Source organism: Dermochelys coriacea, chromosome 27, assembly GCF_009764565.3.
Source record: "Dermochelys coriacea isolate rDerCor1 chromosome 27, rDerCor1.pri.v4, whole genome shotgun sequence".
Taxonomy (NCBI): Eukaryota; Metazoa; Chordata; order Testudines; family Dermochelyidae; genus Dermochelys; species Dermochelys coriacea.
This window is the reverse complement of record NC_050094.1, coordinates 16,220,799-16,244,210: the sequence shown is the minus strand read 5'-3', so window position 1 is coordinate 16,244,210 and position 23,412 is coordinate 16,220,799. Positions and strand designations below refer to the sequence as shown.

General features: G+C 39.1%; 1 protein-coding gene across 4 annotated transcripts in view; it reads left to right on the top strand.

Moving 5' to 3' along the window:
- Positions 1–23,412, top strand: part of MPP3 (membrane palmitoylated protein 3) — a 61,019-nt gene that overhangs the window by 32,984 nt on the left and 4,623 nt on the right. For 3 of the 4 annotated variants that reach the window (XM_043503564.1, XM_038385679.2, XM_043503563.1), the window contains 8 exons: positions 5,467–5,531; positions 7,025–7,045; positions 8,718–8,759; positions 9,232–9,387; positions 9,966–10,046; positions 16,354–16,447; positions 18,075–18,183; positions 21,531–21,653. In XM_043503564.1, the coding sequence (XP_043359499.1) occupies positions 5,467–5,531; positions 7,025–7,045; positions 8,718–8,759; positions 9,232–9,387; positions 9,966–10,046; positions 16,354–16,447; positions 18,075–18,183; positions 21,531–21,653 (691 nt within the window). Of the gene's footprint in view, positions 1–5,466; positions 5,532–7,024; positions 7,046–8,717; positions 8,760–9,231; positions 9,388–9,965; positions 10,047–16,353; positions 16,448–18,074; positions 18,184–21,530; position 23,412 lie in introns of those variants that run through there. The other variant, XM_038385680.2, reaches the window with a different exon arrangement.

Below are 23,412 nucleotides of genomic sequence, written 5' to 3'. Positions count from 1 at the left end.
AATAGAATATAACATGGAAACTGCTGATAACTAATAGTGGTGGGACAGCTTGAAGGTAGAGAGCAAGATAAACTGTTTTCTATCCAAACTCTATAGCAAGTTTTTTTTAATCTGGCATCAGGCACTGCCCACTGTCAGAAGGCTGCATACTGGGCTAGAGGGACAATTGTCCTGACCCGCTATGGCCATCCTTATATTAGTCCTGAGAAGCTATCTAAAGTAAGGACCTGATCCTGCTTGCTCCTGAGCACCACAAGCTCTCATTAAATTGTGACCTCTTAGGAGCAGTGTAAGAGTGCGTGTGATTTCTACATAATGTTAAAATCACCCTTCTGAAAGAAGATGTTCTGTTACAGGTAGAGAGCAGACCAACAAGAACAGAAAAGGGTCTTTTCCCCTTTATACCCAGATACTCATTGTTACCCATTCAAGTGGCATCTCTTGCCTCTACTTTAGAAGACCAAGTTTTTTTCCAGGCAACTTCTGATTGGGTTTGAGCTGAGCAGGGAAGCCATACAGAAAAGCGACCTTTGTCACTTGGAGATAAGTCCTGAAGCTGCCTCAAAGACTTACAGTCACCATTAGGGATTCATTATAGACATCTCCCCTTAAAGAGCTGCTACTGCCACTGGGATTTGGGGCACAGCAATACTAATGCTGCTTGGAGCCAAAGATGGGGAAAAATACCTCCATGTGATACCAATTCAGGTGGAGAGGACCTGAAAGAGGCCACCTTTAACAACTGCTAAGGTCCAGATGAAGAGAAACTACTGTGAATAATCACCACAGTTGGTGAGACAAGAACAAAAAGAAACTACTCCAAGCGCTTCAGTTTTTCCTGGAGGAGGATGGGGTTCCCTGTTTTCTCCTCAGGAGAGAGTTCTGCTACTGGAAAGCGAAACCAGAACTGTCTGCCCAAGTTACCACTTCGGTGGGAGTGAATTACTGCAGCAGAGTGTAGTAATTAAGGCTTCCTCTTGTTTTAATGTTCAGAGCTATTATGAAGTTTCCATGACAAACAAGGCTGCATTATGCAAAAATGAGAGAGTCTAAAAGGGGCTGTTGCCTGTAAAGGCTATTAACGAACATTGCAGCAAATGCCAAGTATCAGAGGGGTAGCCATGTTAGTCTGTATCCACAAAAACAACGAGGAGTCCAGTGGCACCATAAAGACTAATAGATTTATTTGGTCCTAAGCTTCTGTGGGTAAACAGATACAGTCATAAATATATGCACTGGCACAAGAAGAGTGTATATATGCCAGTGTATATATTTATGCCTGTATCTGTAATTTTCACTCTATGCATCTGAAGAAATGGGTTTTTTACCCACAAAAGCTTATGCCCAAATAAATCTGTTAGTCTTTAAGGTGCCACCGGACTCCTCATTGTTTTTTCAGCAAATGGAGATGTCTTTGAACAGCATGAGATTTTTGAAGTGAAGCAGGTGGAAGGATCTCGCAATGATTTCAACATCTGTGTTACATATTTTGTACTAATACTGAGTTTTTACACATGCTGATCTCTTAAAACAATAAGAGAAAAACATCAGATATTACCTTAGTCTAAAATATTAAGTGTGTGTCAGGCCGGCTCTGAGCTCCTTAAATACAAGGAGGTAGTTGATGTAGGTTGAAAATTTTAAAACACACTCGCAGCAAAACAAATTGGTGCTGTTATTTAGAAGTGTATACTGCTGCTAGTTGCCAAGCATCTGAACACCATAAAGCACTGGCATTTTAATTAAAAATTAATCAGTAATAACTTCCACCCCCCAAACATATCTGAACCCTTAATCTCACTGCATCTTTCTTTGTCTAGTCAGGTTGATTCAAAGGCTGGCGACAACTGTGTTTAATAGGCACCTTACTGTAGCATTCACCACTCTCTAATGTGCTACTGTGCAAAGCATAATAGGCAGGGCGGTCATGGGTCTGACCCATCTTTGTGACTGTGGAACACATCAAGCAAATTAGGAGGGCACAGCCTAGTGTTTGAGAGAACAAGGAATAAATTCTGTCCCGCTGCTGTGAGGCTACAGGGGAAGAGGGGAAAGAGGCTACCTACACTGACACCCATTGGTAGTTCCAGTGTTTGCATTGGAGTATGTACAAAGGGAAGGTTAATACCATGGTCACCATTAAAGTGAATTTCTGGGGTAGTGTAGTTTGTATGAAGTTGTAATTCAGGCTGCCACAGTTTCCAAAGAGCTGGGTTCAATTGTTTACCAAAATTCATCTTTTTAATTAAAATGTTTTGGCTGTTCTTCAGGCTGTAATCTCATTCGTGAACACTCCCTGGGGGCATGAACATAAAACCATGGCCACAGAGCCATTTTTCAAAGCAGCTCACTCACAGCCAGCCTATTTTTTGTCAGTAGCTGTCCTAACCTGGCTGTATTGTTCATAGACATCAGTTAAGGGTGGCTGGTATTCCTCTAATGTGTCAAGAGAGCCTTCTAGAATATTGACAGGTTTCAGAGTAGCAGCCGTGTTAGTCTGTATTCTCAAAAAGAAAAGGAGTACTTGTGGCACCTTAGAGACTAACAAATTTATTAGAGCATAAGCTTTCGTGAGCTACAGCTCACTTCATCGGATGCATTTGGTGGAAAAAACAGAGTAGAGATTTATATACACACACACAGAGAACATGAAACAATGGGTTTATCATACACACTGTAAGGAGAGTGATCACTTAAGATAAGCCATCACCAACAGCAGGGGGGGGAAGGAGGAAAACCTTTCATGGTGACAAGCAGGTAGGCTAATTCCAGCAGTTAACAAGAATATCAGAGGAACAGTGGGGGGTGGGGTGGGAGGGAGAAATACCATGGGGAAATAGTTTTACTTTGTGTAATGACTCATCCATTCCCAGTCTCTATTCAAGCCTAAGTTAATTGTATCCAGTTTGCAAATTAATTCCAATTCAGCAGTCTCTCGTTGGAGTCTGTTTTTGAAGCTTTTTTGTTGAAGTATAGCCACTCTTAGGTCTGTGATCGAGTGACCAGAGAGATTGAAGTGTTCTCCAACTGGTTTTTGAATGTTATAATTCTTGACGTCTGATTTGTGTCCATTCATTCTTTTACGTAGAGACTGTCCAGTTTGGCCAATGTACATGGCAGAGGGGCATTGCTGGCACATGATGGCATATATCACATTGGTAGATGCGCAGGTGAAGGAGCCTCTGATAGTGTGGCTGATGTGATTAGGCCCTATGATGGTATCCCCTGAATAGATATGTGGACAGAGTTGGCAACGGGCTTTGTTGCAAGGATAGGTTCCTGGGTTAGTGGCTCTGTTGTGTGGTGTGTGGTTGCTGGTGAGTATTTGCTTCAGATTGGGGGGCTGTCTGTAAGCAAGGACTGGTCTGTCTCCCAAGATCTGAGAGAGCGATGGCTCGTCCTTCAGGATAGGTTGTAGATCCTTGATGATGCGTTGGAGGGGTTTTAGTTGGGGGCTGAAGGTGATGGCTAGTGGCGTTCTGTTGTTTTCTTTGTTGGGCCTGTCCTGTAGTAGGTGACTTCTGGGTACTCTTCTGGCTCTGTCAATCTGTTTCTTCACTTCAGCAGGTGGGTACTGTAGTTGTAGGAATGCATGATAGAGATCTTGTAGGTGTTTGTCTCTGTCTGAGGGGTTGGAGCAAATGCGGTTATATCGTAGCGCTTGGCTGTAGACAATGGATCGAGTGGTATGATCTGGATGAAAGCTAGAGGCATGTAGGTAGGAATAGCGGTCAGTAGGTTTCCGATATAGGGTGGTGTTTATGTGACCATCGCTTATTAGCACCGTAGTGTCCAGGAAGTGGATCTCTTGTGTGGACTGGTCCAGGCTGAGGTTGATGGTGGGATGGAAATTGTTGAAATCATGGTGGAATTCCTCAAGAGCTTCTTTTCCATGGGTCCAGATGATGAAGATGTCATCAATGTAGCGCAAGTAGAGTAGGGGCATTAGGGAACGAGAGCTGAGGAAGCGTTGTTCTAAGTCAGCCATAAAAATGTTGGCATACTGTGGGGCCATGCGGGTACCCATCGCAGTGCCGCTGATTTGCAAACTGGATACAATTAACTTAGGCTTGAATAGAGACTGGGAATGGATGAGTCATTACACAAAGTAAAACTATTTCCCCATGGTATTTCTCCCTCCCACCCCACCCCCCACTGTTCCTCTGATATTCTTGTTAACTGCTGGAATTAGCCTACCTGCTTGTCACCATGAAAGGTTTTCCTCCTTCCCCCCCCTGCTGTTGGTGATGGCTTATCTTAAGTGATCACTCTCCTTACAGTGTGTATGATAAACCCATTGTTTCATGTTCTCTGTGTGTGTGTATATAAATCTCTACTCTGTTTTTTCCACCAAATGCATCCGATGAAGTGAGCTGTAGCTCACGAAAGCTTATGCTCTAATAAATTTGTTAGTCTCTAAGGTGCCACAAGTACTCCTTTTCTTTTCTAGAATATTGGTAATTCTGCAAATATTGATCTCGGGAAAACTATTATTCCCCTTCCTGGGGACAAAAATAAATATTCTGGCATTCCTCTTTCTCAGATCTGGGGCTGCTCTGGACTTGTGTAAGGGATTAAGCTTCCCCCCCAACCCCAATCATGAATATACATAATGTAAATCCCTGGGCATTTTGTTTTAGCTCCCATGATGGAGTTGTGTATGGAGTATGTAGTATAAATAACTGTCTTTAAGGAAGGTTCGCCAGCGATCAGTGCAAGGTGCAGTTTTCTGAAGAAAAATGAAGTTAATCGCTTTTGTTAAAAGTAGTTTTCAAGCAGGTAGCTAAATTTTAAGTATAAAACTGAAAGTTTAGAAGCTGGTTTAATCATTTGGGCACTCTATAATATTTGACTCGTTTATGGCCGTCTCACTTCATCTCTATACAAGATGCTTTGCCAGCTAGCTCAGTTGGTTTGTTAGATTTTTATGGAATAAGTATGAAGCTCTGAGATCATCTGGCAGGCCCTGGATAATTTCTGAATATCATATCTTCAAATTATGTATTTTGGACTAGATACTGATCTCACACCTTTGACTACCCATTGAATTCAGTAAGTGGGAGAATCTGATGGTAGAATTTGGCTCATCTTTCATAAGTGAGAATGAAATTAGGACTTAGTTTTGTTTTACCTTTGGTACAGAGATGGAAAAAAACAGTGGGAATAGAAAAAAATGTATTTTGGAAACAACCACGCTTTTCATACGTGCATCTGTATTTCTGTGATAGTCTTTCCCTGGTATATTCATCTTTTGGCATCTCTTTTCCACCTGTTACCCAGCAATGACAATTTGAAGTCATTAAATGTAATATTTAAAAAATGCATCTAAGCCAGAATCAGATAAATTTGCCTTTTGCAAAGTGTTGCAAGAAAAGCTTTAATTTTTCATCTGCCATACCATCATGTATAAATTGTCTATATTAAAATTCTTTATAAGTCACTCATGTATAACTATTTAATATTTAGGCGTTTGAATTATAGAAGAACTATAGGCACTCTGCAAAACTCCAAAACTGTAAAGAAGCCATTATGTAAGTTTCAACAGATCTTTATTTCTTCAATGAATTCACTGTTGATATATCAACTTTCCAGTAGGTTGACATGATTTTAATCATGTGCTTAAATATTTGTTACTCTGATGTCATAGATAATGTTAATGATGATTAGCTGTCACATGGAAGGATTTGGGTTTGAGTTTTGCCCAGTATTGCCAGTCCCAGGCATTCAAAAACAAAACAAAAAAGAAAACCAATGAATGAGCCCCCAAAGTCATAAGATTGAATTAAAAATAATGAAATTTTAAAATCATGAGATGTTAAACATAATAAAGTTTAGACTTTTTATTTACCAGCTGGGCTTTGAGCTTTAGGGGTGTCTGTGGGCAGGGTGGAATGGGGGGGTCACATTTTCAAGCTTTTCTTTGCAAGCTCAAGGGCCAGAAATGTACTTAAAAATAAGAAAAGAGGGGGTAAGGGAGAAGCTGAGATTATCACATAATCTTATGATTTCAAAAACGGGTTTTAAAGGCCCTCACAAAATAATCAAAGATTCATGATAAAAAACAAAACAGACAAGAGTTGGGAACGCTTCCCACCTCTGAACGTCCGTGTTTCAGGTTGAAAGGAGAATTTAACATCACTATCCCATTCCTTAGAGTCTATGCTATAAGAAAGCTTTAGCATGTGGAAGAAACAGCTATTGGATGTTTATTAGCAGTAGCTGCTGCTGCTAATGATGGAGGGGGGTTGGTAAAAGGGTCTCAAAAAAGAAGAAAATGACACTCCTCCTGGGATCATAGAATGTAGGATGAAAGGCTGGGTGGCAGTTCTGTGTTACCACTAAGTGTAAGTGATTAAATGCTGCCCTTGAATGCTTACATTCAGCTCTTGTTGGAGTAAGAGTGCTATGTGGATGGGTGAGGCTAGAATTTGTCCCAGTATTGCCAGCTTGATGTAGAAAATAAAGATGCTGCTGTGCGCTAGCCAAGACAGCTGGAAACCAAAGTGTAAGTTTTCAGAAATCAAGTAAAATAAAGCTAGGTATCAAACAGCTCTGTTTTTGGAAACAAATGAATGTGCATCCTCAGTGCAACAAGTGAGGTTCTGGTCTCTCACACCCACCATCTGCTTACCTTTCAGTACTATATACAGATACATTAGCTACAGAGAGGAAAGAGTGTACACATAAGACAGCCGTCAAATAAGTTTATAGATCAAAATTTTTCCAAATAAAATGGTTTCAATTAGCCTTTGTTAGAATGCATGTAATGCAGATTGCCTCCTACTGCTTTTAATAAGACACTCTCAAGGAAACCAATTAATCAGAGCTGCTGGATTTAATACTACACTTTTGCAAAGGTTCCTGAGCTGGTGTGGAGATATTAAGGGGAAACATCACTTCATAGGTTCTTTTACTGACTAGTCTCACAACCAAGAAGATTCTTCCCTTCATTCCATTGTGATTCTCACTCATTTGTCTGCCCATCTTTTAACTGTCTCACTTCTATCTTTTACGCTAACTGCAGATGATCAGTCTTCTGAGAAAGGTAGGTACTCTGCCTATCTTGGTATGAACAAGCCATGCCTTTTCCTAAACAGACAGGAACTCCCAAAGCAAAGGGGAATCCTAAAGACAATTTGCTCCTACAGCCATTTTTCTGAATTAGAATTAATCTCAAGGTATCTACAAAAATACTCAGTTTCCAATTTACTCCAAATCTAGGACAAGTGCTTCTTGTTAGCTGCTATGGGCCAAGTCCTGTGTTAATTTACACCTTCTGCAGCCTGCTCAGGTCCACATGGTGGACAGGAATTATAAATTGATGCAGAACTAGGTGTGTTTGGAGTTATACAAAAGAAAAAAAAGTTGCCTTGATACCTTCTGGGACACCAGTATCAATCTTGTTTAATTTTCTTGGCTATTAATTTGGACTGCATTTTACTATATTACTTTCATTCTAATCAACTGGATTAAGTTCATGTTGTTTATAATAGCCATTGTATTACTCCCTTGTCTTTTTAAACAGCAGGTGTTTTCTTAATTAACTGCTGTTCCTGCGGATATTCTCTCACATTGAATGTGCTCCTTTAGAAAAGGATGTCTCAGGTGTTGAAATTTAATTCCACTGACTTCTCTCATAGTACAAATTGCCTTCTGTCATCAGATGGCCAGTGACTTAGCTTTTGGGGGAGAGGGTCTAGGAGGGAGGAAGAGAAGGAAACAGCTAGTTACAGCGATGAGGGGGGAAAAGGTCCTTTAATAGTGAATCTTATACTTAAAGTTACTACAAATATATTCTGTTACAGTAGGCATACAATTCACTGTTATGCACCTGCATTGAAAGAAAAGACCCCATTAATTTTACTGTACTGACATGCAGATATCAGGGACAGAAAAAAAGAGCCCTTACTTTGGACTGGCATCTTCTGCTATTTAAGGACTTGATCATGTAAAACACTCACTTAAGTAAAGTTAGCATGTTGCCTTTAAGGGCACTCCTGCAAAACGTTACATACATTAAAGTATAAAAAGCCAAGCTGTTTTCTTTCAGTAAGTGAGCAAGTATGACAACTTTTTTTAGTATTTTATTGTGTATAGCTATTGCATTCTGCAGATTCTAGTGATTACATTTTTACTGTGCATGCTCTTGGTTTGTATATTTTATTATATATGAATGACCCAGAGATCTGATAAAAAGCCAGTGTTATTCTTATGATATGCTTTTTAGCTATCTTTTTAACAAGAGATTAGCACAGAAACAACATTGAAATTAAATTTGTTGACTCTCAGTTTGAGTTCAGAGCGATGCTTCATCTGTGGTTCTCACTATTGTACTGAATGGTGCTTGAGTCTAACAAGAAGTGTTCTGGATTATTAGATCCACTTGCAATCCTATGTACCAGGGAAGTTAGAGAATGAATGCCAGCCGTTCCTCTGAGTTGCTTTGTTTTTATGGGCATATAGTATTTATATTGCTTAAATGTTCGCTAACAGTAACTCTAATCAGATGTGATGATCAATAAAAATTTTTTTACTGAGAGATGTATTCTGAGACATTAAATGGCAATTTAATATAAGGCATTAGCCATGGGCTAAACTAGTTATCATTAGTACTTGTTTATATTGATAATACAGGATGCAAAGTCTTTTCCCCCAAACCAGATCACACAGGTATTGTAACATCTTGCTTCCCCTGCTCTCCTCATCTTTATTAACAGAAGACTGTGACTGTGAGGGATATTTCAATGGACAATATATAGGTGAGGAACCTAATTCCCAGTACTTTTTCTTGTAAAATTGGTGTGTATAATAATGTGCTTCTCTTTAAATCAATAGTTGCTTTTCATCTGAATTTGTTTCATGTGAGTTGTTAACTCGAAAACTGCATGCAAGGATACAATAGGCCACTGACAAAGCCTGAGCTTGGCACCAAAGCCAGAGCTTGGCATGTCTTTCCCCTGTTTTCCACCTGATAAACAAATGCAGATAGTTGTCATGAACTTTCCATGGAATAGATGTATTTATGCTACAGTAGGGGGTTCATTGTATCTCTTTTATGGAGTTAAGAATTCTACTATTCCCACCCTTCCCCATCATTATAAACAAACTGGTGTATGTGATGCTTAACAGCAAGCCAGTCTTCACCATACTAGTTCTTATTGAAAGACAAGCGGCTTGGACAATTGGCTAGGAAGATACTTCGTTTAATGTTTGTTATATTTTGCTCTTTAGCTGGTTTGCGGAGGAGCTTTAGGTTAAGTCGAAAGGAGAAACACAACAACCAGAATCAAGCAAAGCAAGCAGACATATCTGAGTTCCTAACATATGAAGAAGTCACTAAATATCAGCAGCAGCCGGGAGAAAAGCAGAGACTGGTGGTTTTGATCGGTATGTCACAAAACTGGGTCAGAAATTTTTCCATCATTTTTTTAAAAAGACCTTTTAAAATGAAAAGCTGAAAAAATTCCCTTCCAGAAGCTCCAAAGCAGCTCTCTGAGCCTTGGCAAGGTCCTGTAGTTTACCCTGCCAGAAAGTTTTGGTCAGGACCTAGGCATGTTTAGCTGTTAGAATAATTTATAAAAAACTGGATATCAGAGAAAAGGAGGCTCAGTAAGATTTTCTGCAGTTCAGTAAGCCTAGCAACTCTGAGTCTAGGTATTTTTCCAGGGTAGCTTAGAGTCTGGGGGGTATCCAGAAAAACTAAATGCTGTGAACATAGAGTTTCTGCTACAGTGACTGGATAAATATCTGGTCTCCTGCCATTTAAGACTCAAGCTGCTGCTAGTGATGCACTTTAAGGTAGACTGGAGGTGGGACATGAGTTCTTGCTGTTTCGTGTACGGATTTCTTTAAGCCCTCTCCTACATCATGCATCCCATTTGTGAGATTGAAAACATTCCTTCATTCTGTTTGCAATATTTCTTTCAAAACCTAAACAAGTCAGTTTTCATTTCGTTATTGCTTAGGTTCTTTAGGAGCCAGACTAAATGAGCTCAAGCAGAAAGTTGTATCAGAGAATCCACAGAAGTATGGTGTTGCAGTTCCACGTAAGTAACATTTACAGGAATCTGTTTATCCCCACCTTTTACCGTATACTGCATGCAGTAATATAGTGATTGATTACACTACTATTCAGTCTGTTCCTGTTCCCACACTATTTACATGCATTTTTTCAGAAGTAGCTCAAGTTCTTCCCCCTCCTTTTGAGGGTCTGTATTTGTCTCTTATTGACTCAGCATATGACATCTTTCTCTGGAAATATGTACAGAATCTGGAATCTTGTCAGCTCCTTTGATTTTTTTTTTTTATTACACTTTCCCAAATGAACAGATTGCTTTTCTCAATATCCATTAAAAAAATGACTGACTACAGGGGGAAGAAATTAGATTGTAAATCTCAAAAATTAGAATTAAAATGAAACATTTCTTATGATTCAGCGAAAAAGATAAATGTATGCTTCTTTGTTCCTATTTAAAGATGATGGTGCTGGATTAGCTACAGAGTTTTAATTCATCAATTTAATTAGAGAGAGAAAAATATTAATCTTAAAAATAGAGAACAATAAAGCAGGCAGACTGCTTAAGATGGAAGACTGATATTTTGAAGCCTGGATTAACATGTTAATTCTCTTCATACACACAGAACCACAGTGATATGCAAGATTGGAATTTAAAAGCTTATTCCAAAGTGTTGTTTTGCTCTGCTGATGCATGAATTTATGGTCTATCAGTTATATGGAGATGGTGGGTGATGGTATACAGATTGAAATTAGCAATTTTTTAAGAACTTTGCAATAATATCACTGTATATCTTATCATCTGAGTGCCCCAAAAACTGATTTAGAGTTGTACTGATCAATTTGTCTTCCAGAAGTTTTAAACTTATATCCAGGGAATTTCTAATGTTTGGATAGGGGCTGTTTTTCCCCCAACCCATGTGTGTAAATTTTATTTGGATTTACACACATCTGATTTAGATTGCTGGCTTTGACATGTTTCTCTTCCAGTAGCCCTTTGTTAAAGATGTGCATCACATACAGACATAATTTGTATTAGTTTTTTAAATCTGAATTTTATGTACTTGTAACATTGGAAAGTTGTGTGTTTACACTTTCAGGGTCAGCTTATATCAAGCTGTGCAAATGGTCACCAGAGTGTACTGTTAAAGGGATGACTAATAGTCATTTCTTTTAAGGAATTTAAAAGAAATGACAACTTCAAAGATGAGAAAAGAAGAGCTATACTTATATAGATGGTGTATATATGGCATGAAAAAATCAAAGTATTACAGGAGGAGAGCAGATAGATAATTTAGCATTAGTGAGGAATGAACAATGCTGTAATGAGAAAGCAGAGAACAATTCAACAGGAGGAGGTAACAGAACAAAATAATTGAGGTTAAATGAAATTATCTACATATAGTGACTTTTGCTTAATATATTGAATGTGAATCCATGATTGAACATATGGTGTTGTTCCTGGTGAGAGTTGAGAACACAAAGAAAATCAATAATTTTTAGGCTTAACAGTTAACGTTCTGAGTCTTTACCTATCTAGTGCTCTAGGACTTTCTTCTTAATTCACCTCTGCTGTGCTTGTCCATCTGCAGTGTTTCTCAGCAGAGCAGGATTTGTTCTCATAAATATTTGCCCCAAATCTATCATTCCTATACTATTTAAAGTAATGGGTTTTACACTAGTGGACGGGCATTTGAGTGCACAAATATACAAGTGTTGCCAACCAGATGCATTAAAAAGCCACAGGTTAGATCCCAAGGATCAGGAGATTTAAGCTAATCATGAGAATCAATAAACAAAACAGTGATACCCTAACTGCGGCTTTTGAGCTGCAAATGCCTGTTTAATGGTGTCTCCTGTGGCTTTTTGTAGCATATGATATTAAAACACTGAATTAATTATTAACAATCAGGATGCTTTTACTATGTTATTAATCAATTAAGTTAATAACTTAATACAAGTTGATATATTATCACAGCATATGCTCTTTAAATATGACTGGTACTATAGAAAAATGAAACAATGAGTTCACACTACTGTTGCTCTTCTGGGTAATGTTGACTGCTAATTTGGCTCCTGAACCACTGAGGTCTGAGTAAAAAAGAAAAGGAGTACTTGTGGCACCTTGGAGACTAACAAATTTATTTGAGCATAAGCTTTTGTGAGCTACAGCTCACTTCATCGGATGCATTCGGTGGAAAATACAGTGGGGAGATTTATATACACACACACAGAGAATATGAAACAATGGGTTTTATCATACACACTGTAAGGAGATGTTTCAGAGTAGCATCCATGTTAGTCTGTATTCGCAAAAAGAAAAGGAGTACTTGTGGCACCTTAGAGACTAACAAATTTATTTGAGCATAAGCTTTCGTGAGCTACAGCTCACTTCATCGGTTTTTCCACCGAATGCATCCAATGAAGTGAGCTGTATCTTACGAAAGCTTATGCTCAAATAAATTTGTTAGTCTCTAAGGTGCCACAAGTACTCCTTTTCTTTTTACTGTAAGGAGAGTGATCACTTAAGATGAGCTATTACCAGCAAGAAGGGGGGGGAGGGAGGAAAACCTTTTTTGGTGATAATCAAGGTGGGCCATTTCCAGCAGTTAACAAGAATCAAGGTGGGCCATTTCCAGCAGTTAACAAGAACGAACGTTTGTTCTTGTTAACTGCCGGAATGGCCCACCATGATTATCACCACAAAAGGTTTTCCTCCTTTTTCCCCCCCTCCTTCCTGCTGGTAATAGCTCATCTTAAGTGATCACTCTCCTTACAGTGTGTATGATAAAACCCATTGTTTCATGTTCTCTGTGTGTGTATATAAATCTCCCCACTGTATTTTCCACCGAATGCATCTGATGAAGCGAGCTGTAGCTCACGAAAGCTTATGCTCAAATAAATTTGTTAGTCTCTAAGGTGCCACAAGTACTCCTTTTCTTTTTTGCGAATACAGACTAACATGGCTGCTACTCTGAAACCTGAGGTCTGAATACCATTGATTTAAACCAAACAGACAAATAAAAGCAAAAAACAGCAATGGCAATGTTAATGTTGAGATTAATTGTACAACAGGCAAGAGCTCAAATTCTGATAGCAAACAGGTTTGTTTTCCTGTGCATTACATTGCAATATAAAATCTTGAAATAATTAAACAGAATATACTAAAGGTAACAGTTTTACAATGTCATATCACCTTGGAAAATAACTTACTTCCCTACAGTAACTGGATTAAGGAAAAAATGAAATTTGATTTCAACAGTTGTGCAGGAATAGAGAACTACATGATGCAATTTTAAAGTTACTGGATTCAAAAGCAAGAATACTGAAAGAAGCTTGTGATAGCGAACTACTAATATTTTAAAATGTGAACAATACATAAAACACGAAGTGTATTGTGATGGGGCAAGGCCATATGGCAATAGAAAAGTAGAGGGAGATAGATATATTAGCTCCAGGCTAAACAAATCCCTGGTACCAGGATAAGTTAAATGGCTGCTCCAGGTCAATTAAGACACCTGGGGCCGATTAAGAACTTTCCAGAAGGCAGGGAGAAGGCTAGGTTGATTGGGACACCTGAAGCCAATCAGGGACTGGCTGAAACTAGTTAAAAGCTTCCCAGTTGGTCAGGTGGGTGCAGATGTCAGGAGCTGTGGGAGGAAGTTGTGCGGTTGGAGAGACTGAGCAATACACACTATATCAGGCACAAGGAAAGAGGGCCTGAGGTAAGGGTGAAGTGGAGCCTGAGGAAGTGGCGGCAGCTGTGGGGAAGTAGCCCAGGGAATGGTACGTGTCCTGTTTCTAAAAGGTCAGCTACCATAGCTGATACTATTAGGGTTCCTGGGCTGGAGCCTGGAGTAGAGGGTGGGCCTGGGTTCCCCCCCTTTTGCCCCCTCCCTGATTAATCACTGAGACTGGGAGACAACAGAGACTGCAAGGGAGGATAGCTTCTCCTCACCTTCCTCGCTGGCTTATGATGAAAATGGCTCAGTAGACTGTGACCCTTTTCTCTTTAGATAGAAGGATTACGTGGAGGGTCATAGTGAGCCTCTGAGGCTAGTGAAATCCGCTGGGAAACGTGGGACCCCTGGAGACAAGGGCAGAGCTTTGTCACAGTATGTATAGAAATAGAATGCATGTCTCAAGGTCTAATGATGAGATTAACACCATACATGTCAGATCACATTTAAAATATTCACTGCACTGAGAGACATTATGGCACTCAAAAAAGGTACAGGGAAGAACTACTTAAAAAATGAAGTGAGCTGTAGCTCACGAAAGCTTATGCTCAAATAAGTTTGTTAGTCTCTAAGGTGCCACAAGTACTCCTTTTTGCGAATACAGACTAATACGGCTGCTACTCTGAAACCTTAAATATAAAAGCAAGAATTCAAAGTCAGAGTTAAATCACTAATTTATTCATTCGCAAATTTGATACCATCAGCTCAGGATTAAACAAAGACTGTGAATGCTAGCCAACTACAAAAGCAGTTTCTCCTCCCTTGGTGTTCACACCTCAACAGCTAGAAGAGGGTCTCATCCTCCCTGATTGAGCTAACCTCATTATTCCTAGCCTGATTCTTGCTTGCATATTTATACCTGCCTCTGGAAACTTCCACTACATGCATCTGACGAAGTCGGTATTCACCCACGAAAGCTCATGCTCCAATACGTCTGTTAGTCTATAAGGTGCCTCAGGACTCTGACGCTATCACTAATTTAGTTAGCTTGTGGGGAAAACCCAGAAATTACTCCAACCTGTTGTGTTTTTTTGAAGTTCTGGGTGGAAAAAATACTGAAAAAAACAAGCTGATTTTATTTCCTAATGATTATCTCCAGTGGGTCACATCTAATTTCCTTTTATTCTTTTAGGACCTTCTTCTGCTCCCACAGAAAGCCATGGGAATTCTGTCATTAACTTAGACAGGAGCAGGATAAGGCCTTTATATTGTTTCCAGGTTGTTTTGTGATGAATTACATGTTCTAAAATTGTGATTGGGGTTTTGGGCATCTTTTGAGAGTTTAATTTTCTTAAAGGCTCTAGTGATACAAGAGATATTTGTAGCTTGTTTACTAGAAGTGATACCATTTTCCCTAGGAACTTTTATGGTGGTGCCATGTGCAAGGGAAAAAAAAGTGTAAAAAACTTCTGTGTATGCTATATTATCTTAAAGAACAGAGGTTGAATTTGGCCTTCAACTGTTTTTAGAAAAACAGAGTTTTACAGATTTAAAAATAGATACATTTGTGTCCCTCTAAAATTCCAATGGAAACATTTTCAAAAAATACTAGTCAAATAAACAACCTTTGCATATTTTGCAACCCAAAACACAGCACCTTTGTGCCTAGGGCATGACAACATAAATGCAAAACTGACAAAACCAACATTTCATAGTTCAGGCTGGAAGGGACCAGTATAGTAGTCTGACTCTGTGCACAACATAGAACCTCAAAGAACTTTTCCCTATAATTTCTGCATCAAGCCCATGTCTTGTGATTGACCCAGACCATATCTGAAATTGAGTCTGTTTGCATTGCCCAAGCAGAGATGAATTAAAAAGCTAAATAAAGTATTTACTTTAAGAATCACCAAGCTGTATGCAGAGGTGCAATGTTTGACAGCAGGTTACATGCTTTTCCTCCTTCCCTACTCTTGTTAGTCTGACTCACTCACTTGTTCCATCTTGTCTTAAATTGAGCTATAATTCCAGCTGCTCCAGATAAGCAATTCCACTGATTCTACAAGGATGCAGGGTTCCACCAGGATCAGGGCCCCAGACTTCAAATCTTTTGAGGGAAGGGTCATGTCAGCCTATATATTTGTACGGTGTCCAGCACAGCAGGACCCTGACCTTGATTGGTGGCCTTTTGGGTGCTATCATAATATAAAAAGTTTCAGAGTAGTAGCCATGTTAGTCTGTATTGGCAAAAAGAAAAGGAGTACTTGTGGCACCTTAGAGACTAACAAGTTCATTTGAGCATAAGTTTTCGTGAGCTACAGCTCACTTCATTGGATGCATCCGATGAAGTGAGCTGTAGCTCACGAAAGCTTATGCTCAAATGAACTTGTTAGTCTCTAAGGTGCCACAAGTACTCCCTTTTTATCATAATATAAAAGATAAAGTAAATTAATTATTTCAATTTAATCTACTGTAAGTTTTTGTTTTTATACAGGTAAAGGGATTTTTGTTTTCAGTTCTGTTTTTCACTTGATGGTGTGTGTCCATTTAGATTTGGAGGCATGAAAACCTAGGACTAAACAAAGGGAAGTCAGCATCCAACTTCTGCTAACTGCTACCCCATGTTTGATTTTCACTGTACTGTTTCCACTCTTCCAGATACAACAAGGTCAAAGAAAAGTCATGAAAAAGAGGGAGTGGAATACAATTTTGTCTCTAAGCAATCATTCGAGATAGATGTACAGCATAACAAGTAGGTTTGTTTTAACATACAGAAATAGTGTGGCTACATTTTCAACATCTTGCTTGTGAAGATGCATAGTATATACATGCCTAGTTCAGTGTAATAACGGGATGGGGCAATTTTTCCAGTAAACCGTTGTTTTCAGTTTGAGTATAAACTCACTCAAAGCCTGACTGAAAGGCAAGTCAGGAACCGTAAAGGGTTGGAAAGAGGCGCAGGAGGCAGAATCCAACCCTGCTACCTAATTAGTGGCCATCCCATTTACTGCCTTTACTGCTGTTTTCTGGTACATGTGTGCTGGCAAGTTTTATTTACTTTTATTCATTGTAATAATTTTAAATTCTGAATTTGGGAATGTAAATGATCTATTGGATTATCCAGTTCATTTCCTGCTAGTGCAAGGTTTTCCTATAGAATTAAATTCCCCTAGAAGCCTGAAAAGTAAAATTTCTTTCCTGGCTAGCTTTGTACTGTGCTCTGTGTAAAAGATGAGGTTCCCCCTTTCTCTATTTACCATGGCAGTTTTCTTTAAGTTCCTTATTTGTCAGCCTCACTGATTATCACTGATGCCCTGGGAAAACTGTTAAGCCCCCAGAAGGATCACAAAAACATCATGCAGAGTCTTGTAGATGCCCTAAAAGACTGGAGTTTTTGTTGAAATTGTGATGGTACCAGGTAGAAACCAAACCAATGTATAGAGCTCAGTTTGCTTTCCCCATCATAAACTAATAGTGTCAAGGTAGGTCAGATTTTGGTCCTAAACTGCTTGGATGTGGTTTTCTGCAATATTTATAACATTTCCACCTTCCTTGAGAACATCCAAATAAAGATACATATTCCAAGAGAGACTTTTCTTTTAGGACATTCCATTTGCTCAATATACTCCACAGGGCCCATGCTTATTCAGTGGTACTTTTGTATTTGTTACTGTGATTTTCTGTGAGAGAAAGGGGTTGACTTGTAATTAAGTCAGGGAAGCTGGGTTCTGTTAAGACTCTTGTGGCCCTTGGCAAGTCACTGAACTTCCCTTTGCCTCAGCTTTCTCCATGGAGAGAATCATAGAATATCAGGGTTGGAAGGGACCTCAGGAGGTCATCTAGTCCAAACCCCTGCTCAAAGCAGGACCAATCCCCAATTTTTGCCCCAGATCCCTAAATGGCCCCCTCAAGTATTGTGCTCACAACCCTGGGTTTAGCAGGCCAATGCTCAAACCACTGAGCTATCTCTTCCCCCCCCCCCCCAATTAAGAGAGGGGATGTATAAATTAATTCCTTCAAAATCCTAAAGCATATTGAGAGCCTCAAATGGAAGGAGACTTCTGATTGCATTGTTTCAATTTTCTGAACCCCAGACACTAGTTTTGTAAAGGGAGACGCCCATAGGTGTTGGAACTAGGGGTGCTGCGCACCCTCGGCGTGAAGTGATTTCCATCATATACAGGGTTTACAGTTTGGTTCAATGGCTCTCAGCACCCACACTGTATAAATTTTTCCAGCATCCCTGAAGACAACTGTTTTTCATGACTCCCTGGAATTAACAAATGTAACCAGTTTGGGGGACAACAGCGGTCAAAGTTCTTTAATTTCCTTTTCTTTGTGGCATATATTCATGGAGTATAAATACCTTAACTTTTTAGATTTGTTGAACATGGAGAATACAAAGAGAATCTGTATGGAACAAGCCTTGAGGCAATCCAATCTGTTATGGCCAAAAATAAAGTTTGTTTGGTGGATGTGCTGCCCGAAGTAAGTACAGCTGCTTTTATAAAGTCTTCTGATTCCGGGGGCCTGGCAGCAGCGGTCAGAAATAAAATAAGCATGCTGCTGTAGCCAGCCATCTCAGTACGTTAAAATGTTTGTGGCACAATATCAAGGAAGTTGTTGCAAATAACTAGTTGAGCCCCTTCCTCTGTTTGTGAATCATTTTGTGACCCAATCTAGATTTTTCCACCTTTTTTTTTTTAAGGTATTCATCAAACACTTTAGTTGAAGAAACTCAGCCTCTGAGCTGTTTTGCAAATTTTTCACTTTGACTTTTCATTATCAAGGGCCTTATCCAACTCCTTTTGAAATTTGTTGACTTCAGATAGCAGGATCAAGTGCTATTTGCAGTCTGTGACTCGCCACCAGAGTCAGATATTATTCCTGCTCCCTAATTGGATGACAAACTTTTAAAACAGAATAAATATGTAACAATGAGAATAGTGATTAAAGGATGATAGCAAGTACCCTTGTTTGTAGGCAAATTATGGGTTTCTCTATGAAGAATTGGCATTCCCTAAATATTCATGTGAAGAAAAATGTTAGTGAATAGCCGTTCAGAATGTGAATGAATGTTCAGGCATATGGCTTCGCAGTATTCAACCAGCTTTAAACATGGAAAACAGTGTTGTTTCCCATGGGGAGAAGTAATAGAAGATGGAGTCTTTTTTCTTGTTGGGGTTACATAGAACAGAGAAAAAACAGCATAATCTGATCTGCTTTGAAACTTGTTTGATCTGTTACGTTATAAATCAAATTTAACACTAAAAAAGTCAAATATACTGTGTTCAAACAAACATGAACATTGTAAAAAAAAATTACTAGAGGGAGCAAATAAAAAAACACTTCCCAAAGCTTTATAGATGAAAATGCATCATTATTTTTTTAAATCTTTACTAGAGAACTATTTATTTCCTCTGTGCAGATTTCAGCTTTCTGCATTGTATTATTAATTTACAAGCCCATACAGTGAGTATGGAAAACACAATATGGCTTTATGGTATCTTATGTTTTACACCATGTTCAATCACTTAACTTTTTAAATTAAAGCAAACCACTGTTTATGATTAGCGTTCTCATACTGAGTGCCAGACCAAGAATTGTGTCTGGTGGGAGGGAGGAGGTAAAGGTGGGGCATGTTTGTAGTTACAAAAAAAACAAAACAAAAATACCTCCCTCCCCGACACACATTTGGGCTGCCTTCAGGTTAGCTAAGCAGAGGCAAAACATTTTCCCTCAGGTAAGAACAATTGTAAAGCTTTGCTTTTAACACTTGGGTTATTCCAACGTGGCTTTGTTTTCAAACCTTAGACTTGGCTTGGCCTGTATGAAGCTTTTGTTTCAAACAGTCCTACATTAAAGTGCACTAGAAAACTTCTGGGTGCGTGAGCAGTGTCCACATGGGCCAGTCAGCGGGCAACATGCTGACATGAATTAGAATTTATGCCCCATCTAATGTGGACTAAGGCACCACGTAGACAGGCTCTAAATTGGAGGCGTTCCCTTCCCAACATTCCTGCTAAGGACATAATCAGGTACCAGACTTCTTTTTTTTTTTTTTAACTAAGAAAAGAGAAGTTTGCGCCCATTCCTCTCTGAGATCCTAGGCACATTAATTAGATGCTACCTTGCACCTTATCCGTATCTGAAAGGATAATGCTGCTGTTCCTGTTTTAAGAACTTGGAACTTGTAGGATTCCTCACTTAAGATTTTTGGAGAGGAAGAACTGTCTAGTTGCAAAAGCACAAGAATAGGATTTGAAAGATCTAGGTTTTATTCCTGGCTGTGCACTAACTTCCAGTGTACCCTTAGGCAGATCATTGTTGCTCTTAATCATCTTTCTCATGTGGGGGTGTACGAAAGATTTTTATTATCCTTACTTCAAAGATGGAGAAACTGAGACACTACCTCATTAATGTTTGTAAAGGGCTTTGGGATCTTCATATGGACGTGCTGTGTATTAGGACATTATTACAATAAAACCTTCTCATCTCACCAGTGCCATGGAAGCACCAATTTCCTGTTACATAGTATAGCTGCTGCAGCATCAGATACCAGCAGGTTACCCTCACGTTTCTCTGATTTAATTAATCCACAAGGATTCTGATATCAGGGGTCTGAGATAGCAGATGGCTGGAATAGACAGACATTTTTTGTCATTATATGTATCTAGTTCATGTACTTTCTGAAGACCATATACCTTTATGCTCAAAACACCGGCCTCCTCAATTTTACAACTTGTTCCTGTATGATGTCTTATAAAAAAATAATAAAGTTAATAGAAAAGCAAACTCCAATACTGATGACAGCTGGAAGAGTGTATCCTGGGATGAATATACTGTGGAGGTCATAGAAAGGTGTAAATGAAGAATTGTGCTGTATCTTTTTCTCATATTTTGTCCTCTTTATGGGAAAGAGTTTCTTCTGGATTGTTCCTAAGCAAAGTAAATATCTGACTTCTCCTAGGATGAATAATGCTATTTACAGTTCCTGGTTAATTGCTCTGCAGAAAGCAATGATGCTTGCTTGTCTTGTGAATCTAGCAGCTGGTCTGAGTGCTGGCTCAGCAGAACTAGACTGTTCACAGTGCTGAGCCTTGCTGAACAAAAAGCAAAGTGTGCCTTAAAGCCACAGTGTATTACATAATTAGTTTCTTATTAAGGAGCTTGCCCTTGCAGTATGAGAGATGCGCACACATCCTCCTTTCCTGTGTAAGCCCACATGGAACTTTTCCTACCATAAACAGGCTCTGCATTCTCGGTCCTTCTGGCCACACAAAAAAAAGAGTGATTCTAGCTGTAACTGAAGTCACTGGGTACTAACTCCTCTCTTTTGCCAGTGGCTGGCCCAGGTCATGTGTCTGGGATTAAGAAATAACTTTAAATACTCCTGTCAAAGCAAGTAGAGTTCAATTTCTTGGGTTTTGTCCACTTTTTTTATGAAAGGAAAGTAAGGATAATTTGGCCTAATAAGCAAGTTATATCCTTTTCTCTTGTATTACTTTCCCCTTTCTGTAAATTTAATGCACAGCAAGATCTGTGTGCAATGACACTGACATTATATTAGTCTCCTTTTTGGAGAATTACAGATGTAATGCTCAGCTGTAGGTCACGAAAGCTTATGCTCTAATAAATTTGTTAGTCTCTAAGGTGCCACAAGTACTCCTTTTCTTTTTGCGAGTATTTTACACAGAGTTTCAAATGAAAAATTTATACAGTTGAAATTACTAAGAACAGTTGGAACAGGGATAATTGAAGTTTCATACATTAACTTATCATGTAAAAGTTTTCCTTAACATACATAAAAAGCTCATGTATATTTCTACTCACAGGCAATAAAGCACCTGAGAACACCAGAGTTTAAACCATATGTTATATTTGTGAAGCCTTTGGTTCCAGAAAAGAAAAAAAATGCACCAACATCTCCAACTTCAGAAGAAATCTCAGCCCCACTTGTAAGTATTTTAACCTCAGTTCTTAAGACACTGAAGAAGCCATATTTGGAATATTTTTTCATAAGAGAAATACCTGTCCCTCCAGTTGAGTGAGATAACATAACTGGCTCTAGTCTTATGATAGGAAGTCAGGTTGAGAGTTCTAAGTAGCTACATTCATGTGGCAATTACCTGGGAACTCCTTTTGCCTTCCTCTATTATGTCTCCTTGCTGATGGGTCAGTATGGACAGCAAAGCATCCTCCTACAGGACATGCCTGAGATGTTCTGCAAGATAATGATATCCAATAAAACTCTGATTTGAGATTCAGATTTTATAAGCTGCTACACAGTTTTCAGAGCCCCCATGCTAAGGTGAATACGACTACCATTATTTCAGCTGCTACACCTTCATCTCATATATTAATTTACTTAATTTTCCTGAAGTGTGTTTTGCCTTTTAATTTTACAAGTGTCTTCATGCTGCATGACTTTTCCTCAAACACAAGTAAAACAATAAACACAGTTGCTGACATAGTTGTTTCACTGACTATTAGAGATATGAAATAAGCTACCAGGGAGGCAGTTGTAGGAGAAAGTTGAATGTTTCTTTAATTCATTTAGGATTTGTTTCTGCAGTATGGAGAAAGGGCAGGCAGGTAATCCAAGAAGAGTAGGCAAATTATTCAAGGTGATCTCATGTTTCTTTCACTTTTTTCTAGAGAAGGTTTGGGATAGTATGGGAGGCATAAAACATACAATTTGCAAAGACAACTTGTATCTGGGTGAGAGCTAAATCTGCTGGATAATCCTGACTGTTTTGTTTTGGTCCATAGGTATGGTTTCTTCTTAGGAAGACTGTACTTTGTGTTTGGCTCTTACCACGCATATCCTCTTTGAGGCGGGGGGGGGGGGGGGGGGAGATGGAGTTGAGAAACAGGCTTGTTTTCAGTTTAACAACACCCACCATGACTTGAACAGAGTTAGAACTTCAGAGGGAGATTCTGCTCCCTAAATTCTAACCATGTCAGGAATGCAGGAGGAGTAAGAATCTACTCTTTGTAGTAGTACAAAATATTCAGGTTCACGCCTACTACTAGTACTACTAGTGTAGTAGGATTAGTTAGTAACCTTGTTATTCTGCCACTGAGCAGCCTACGTGAGTGCCCAGAAGGCAACTTTTGCCTTGTAACTGCAGAGTGAATCCCAAGATGATTAGGCTGTTACTCATTTGTGGTCCTTGCATAACAAGAGGTATAATCTTGCAAGGAAGAGGAAACAAAGCTGGTTGGTATTATCTCTTTAGAGAAGTACGAACACATTATTGTTCATTTATTTTGGTAATAAAGTGTGTGAGTTCGCATGCACACTGCCTATGGGATCCTGCAAAGTTTCCAGTGAAGTGCTCAGTGTTGTTGAACTTGGGCATATCTGTTCCACTGTCATTCTTTTACTTTTGAAGGGAGTCTGGTTGGCACCTGAGTTTGGTTAGGCAGCAATTTTGTTACTTTGAGTGCAATGCCACATTTTCATTTTACTTTTGTAACCATTTCAAAATCCCTCACTCACCCCTTCCATCCCTGAGGCCATATCACTCCTAGCACTAGCACAGTGCTCAAACTTGATAGCAAGAATTCATTTTATCCTTTCACATTGGCAATAGCTTTTTTGTTTTATTTCCTTTCAAAGTTGTTAGAAGCTTGGGGAGGATACGAAGTGGCTAAACAAGTTATGAGAAGGATAGAATGACTATTGCAAGTTTAATATCTTCTCACATATTG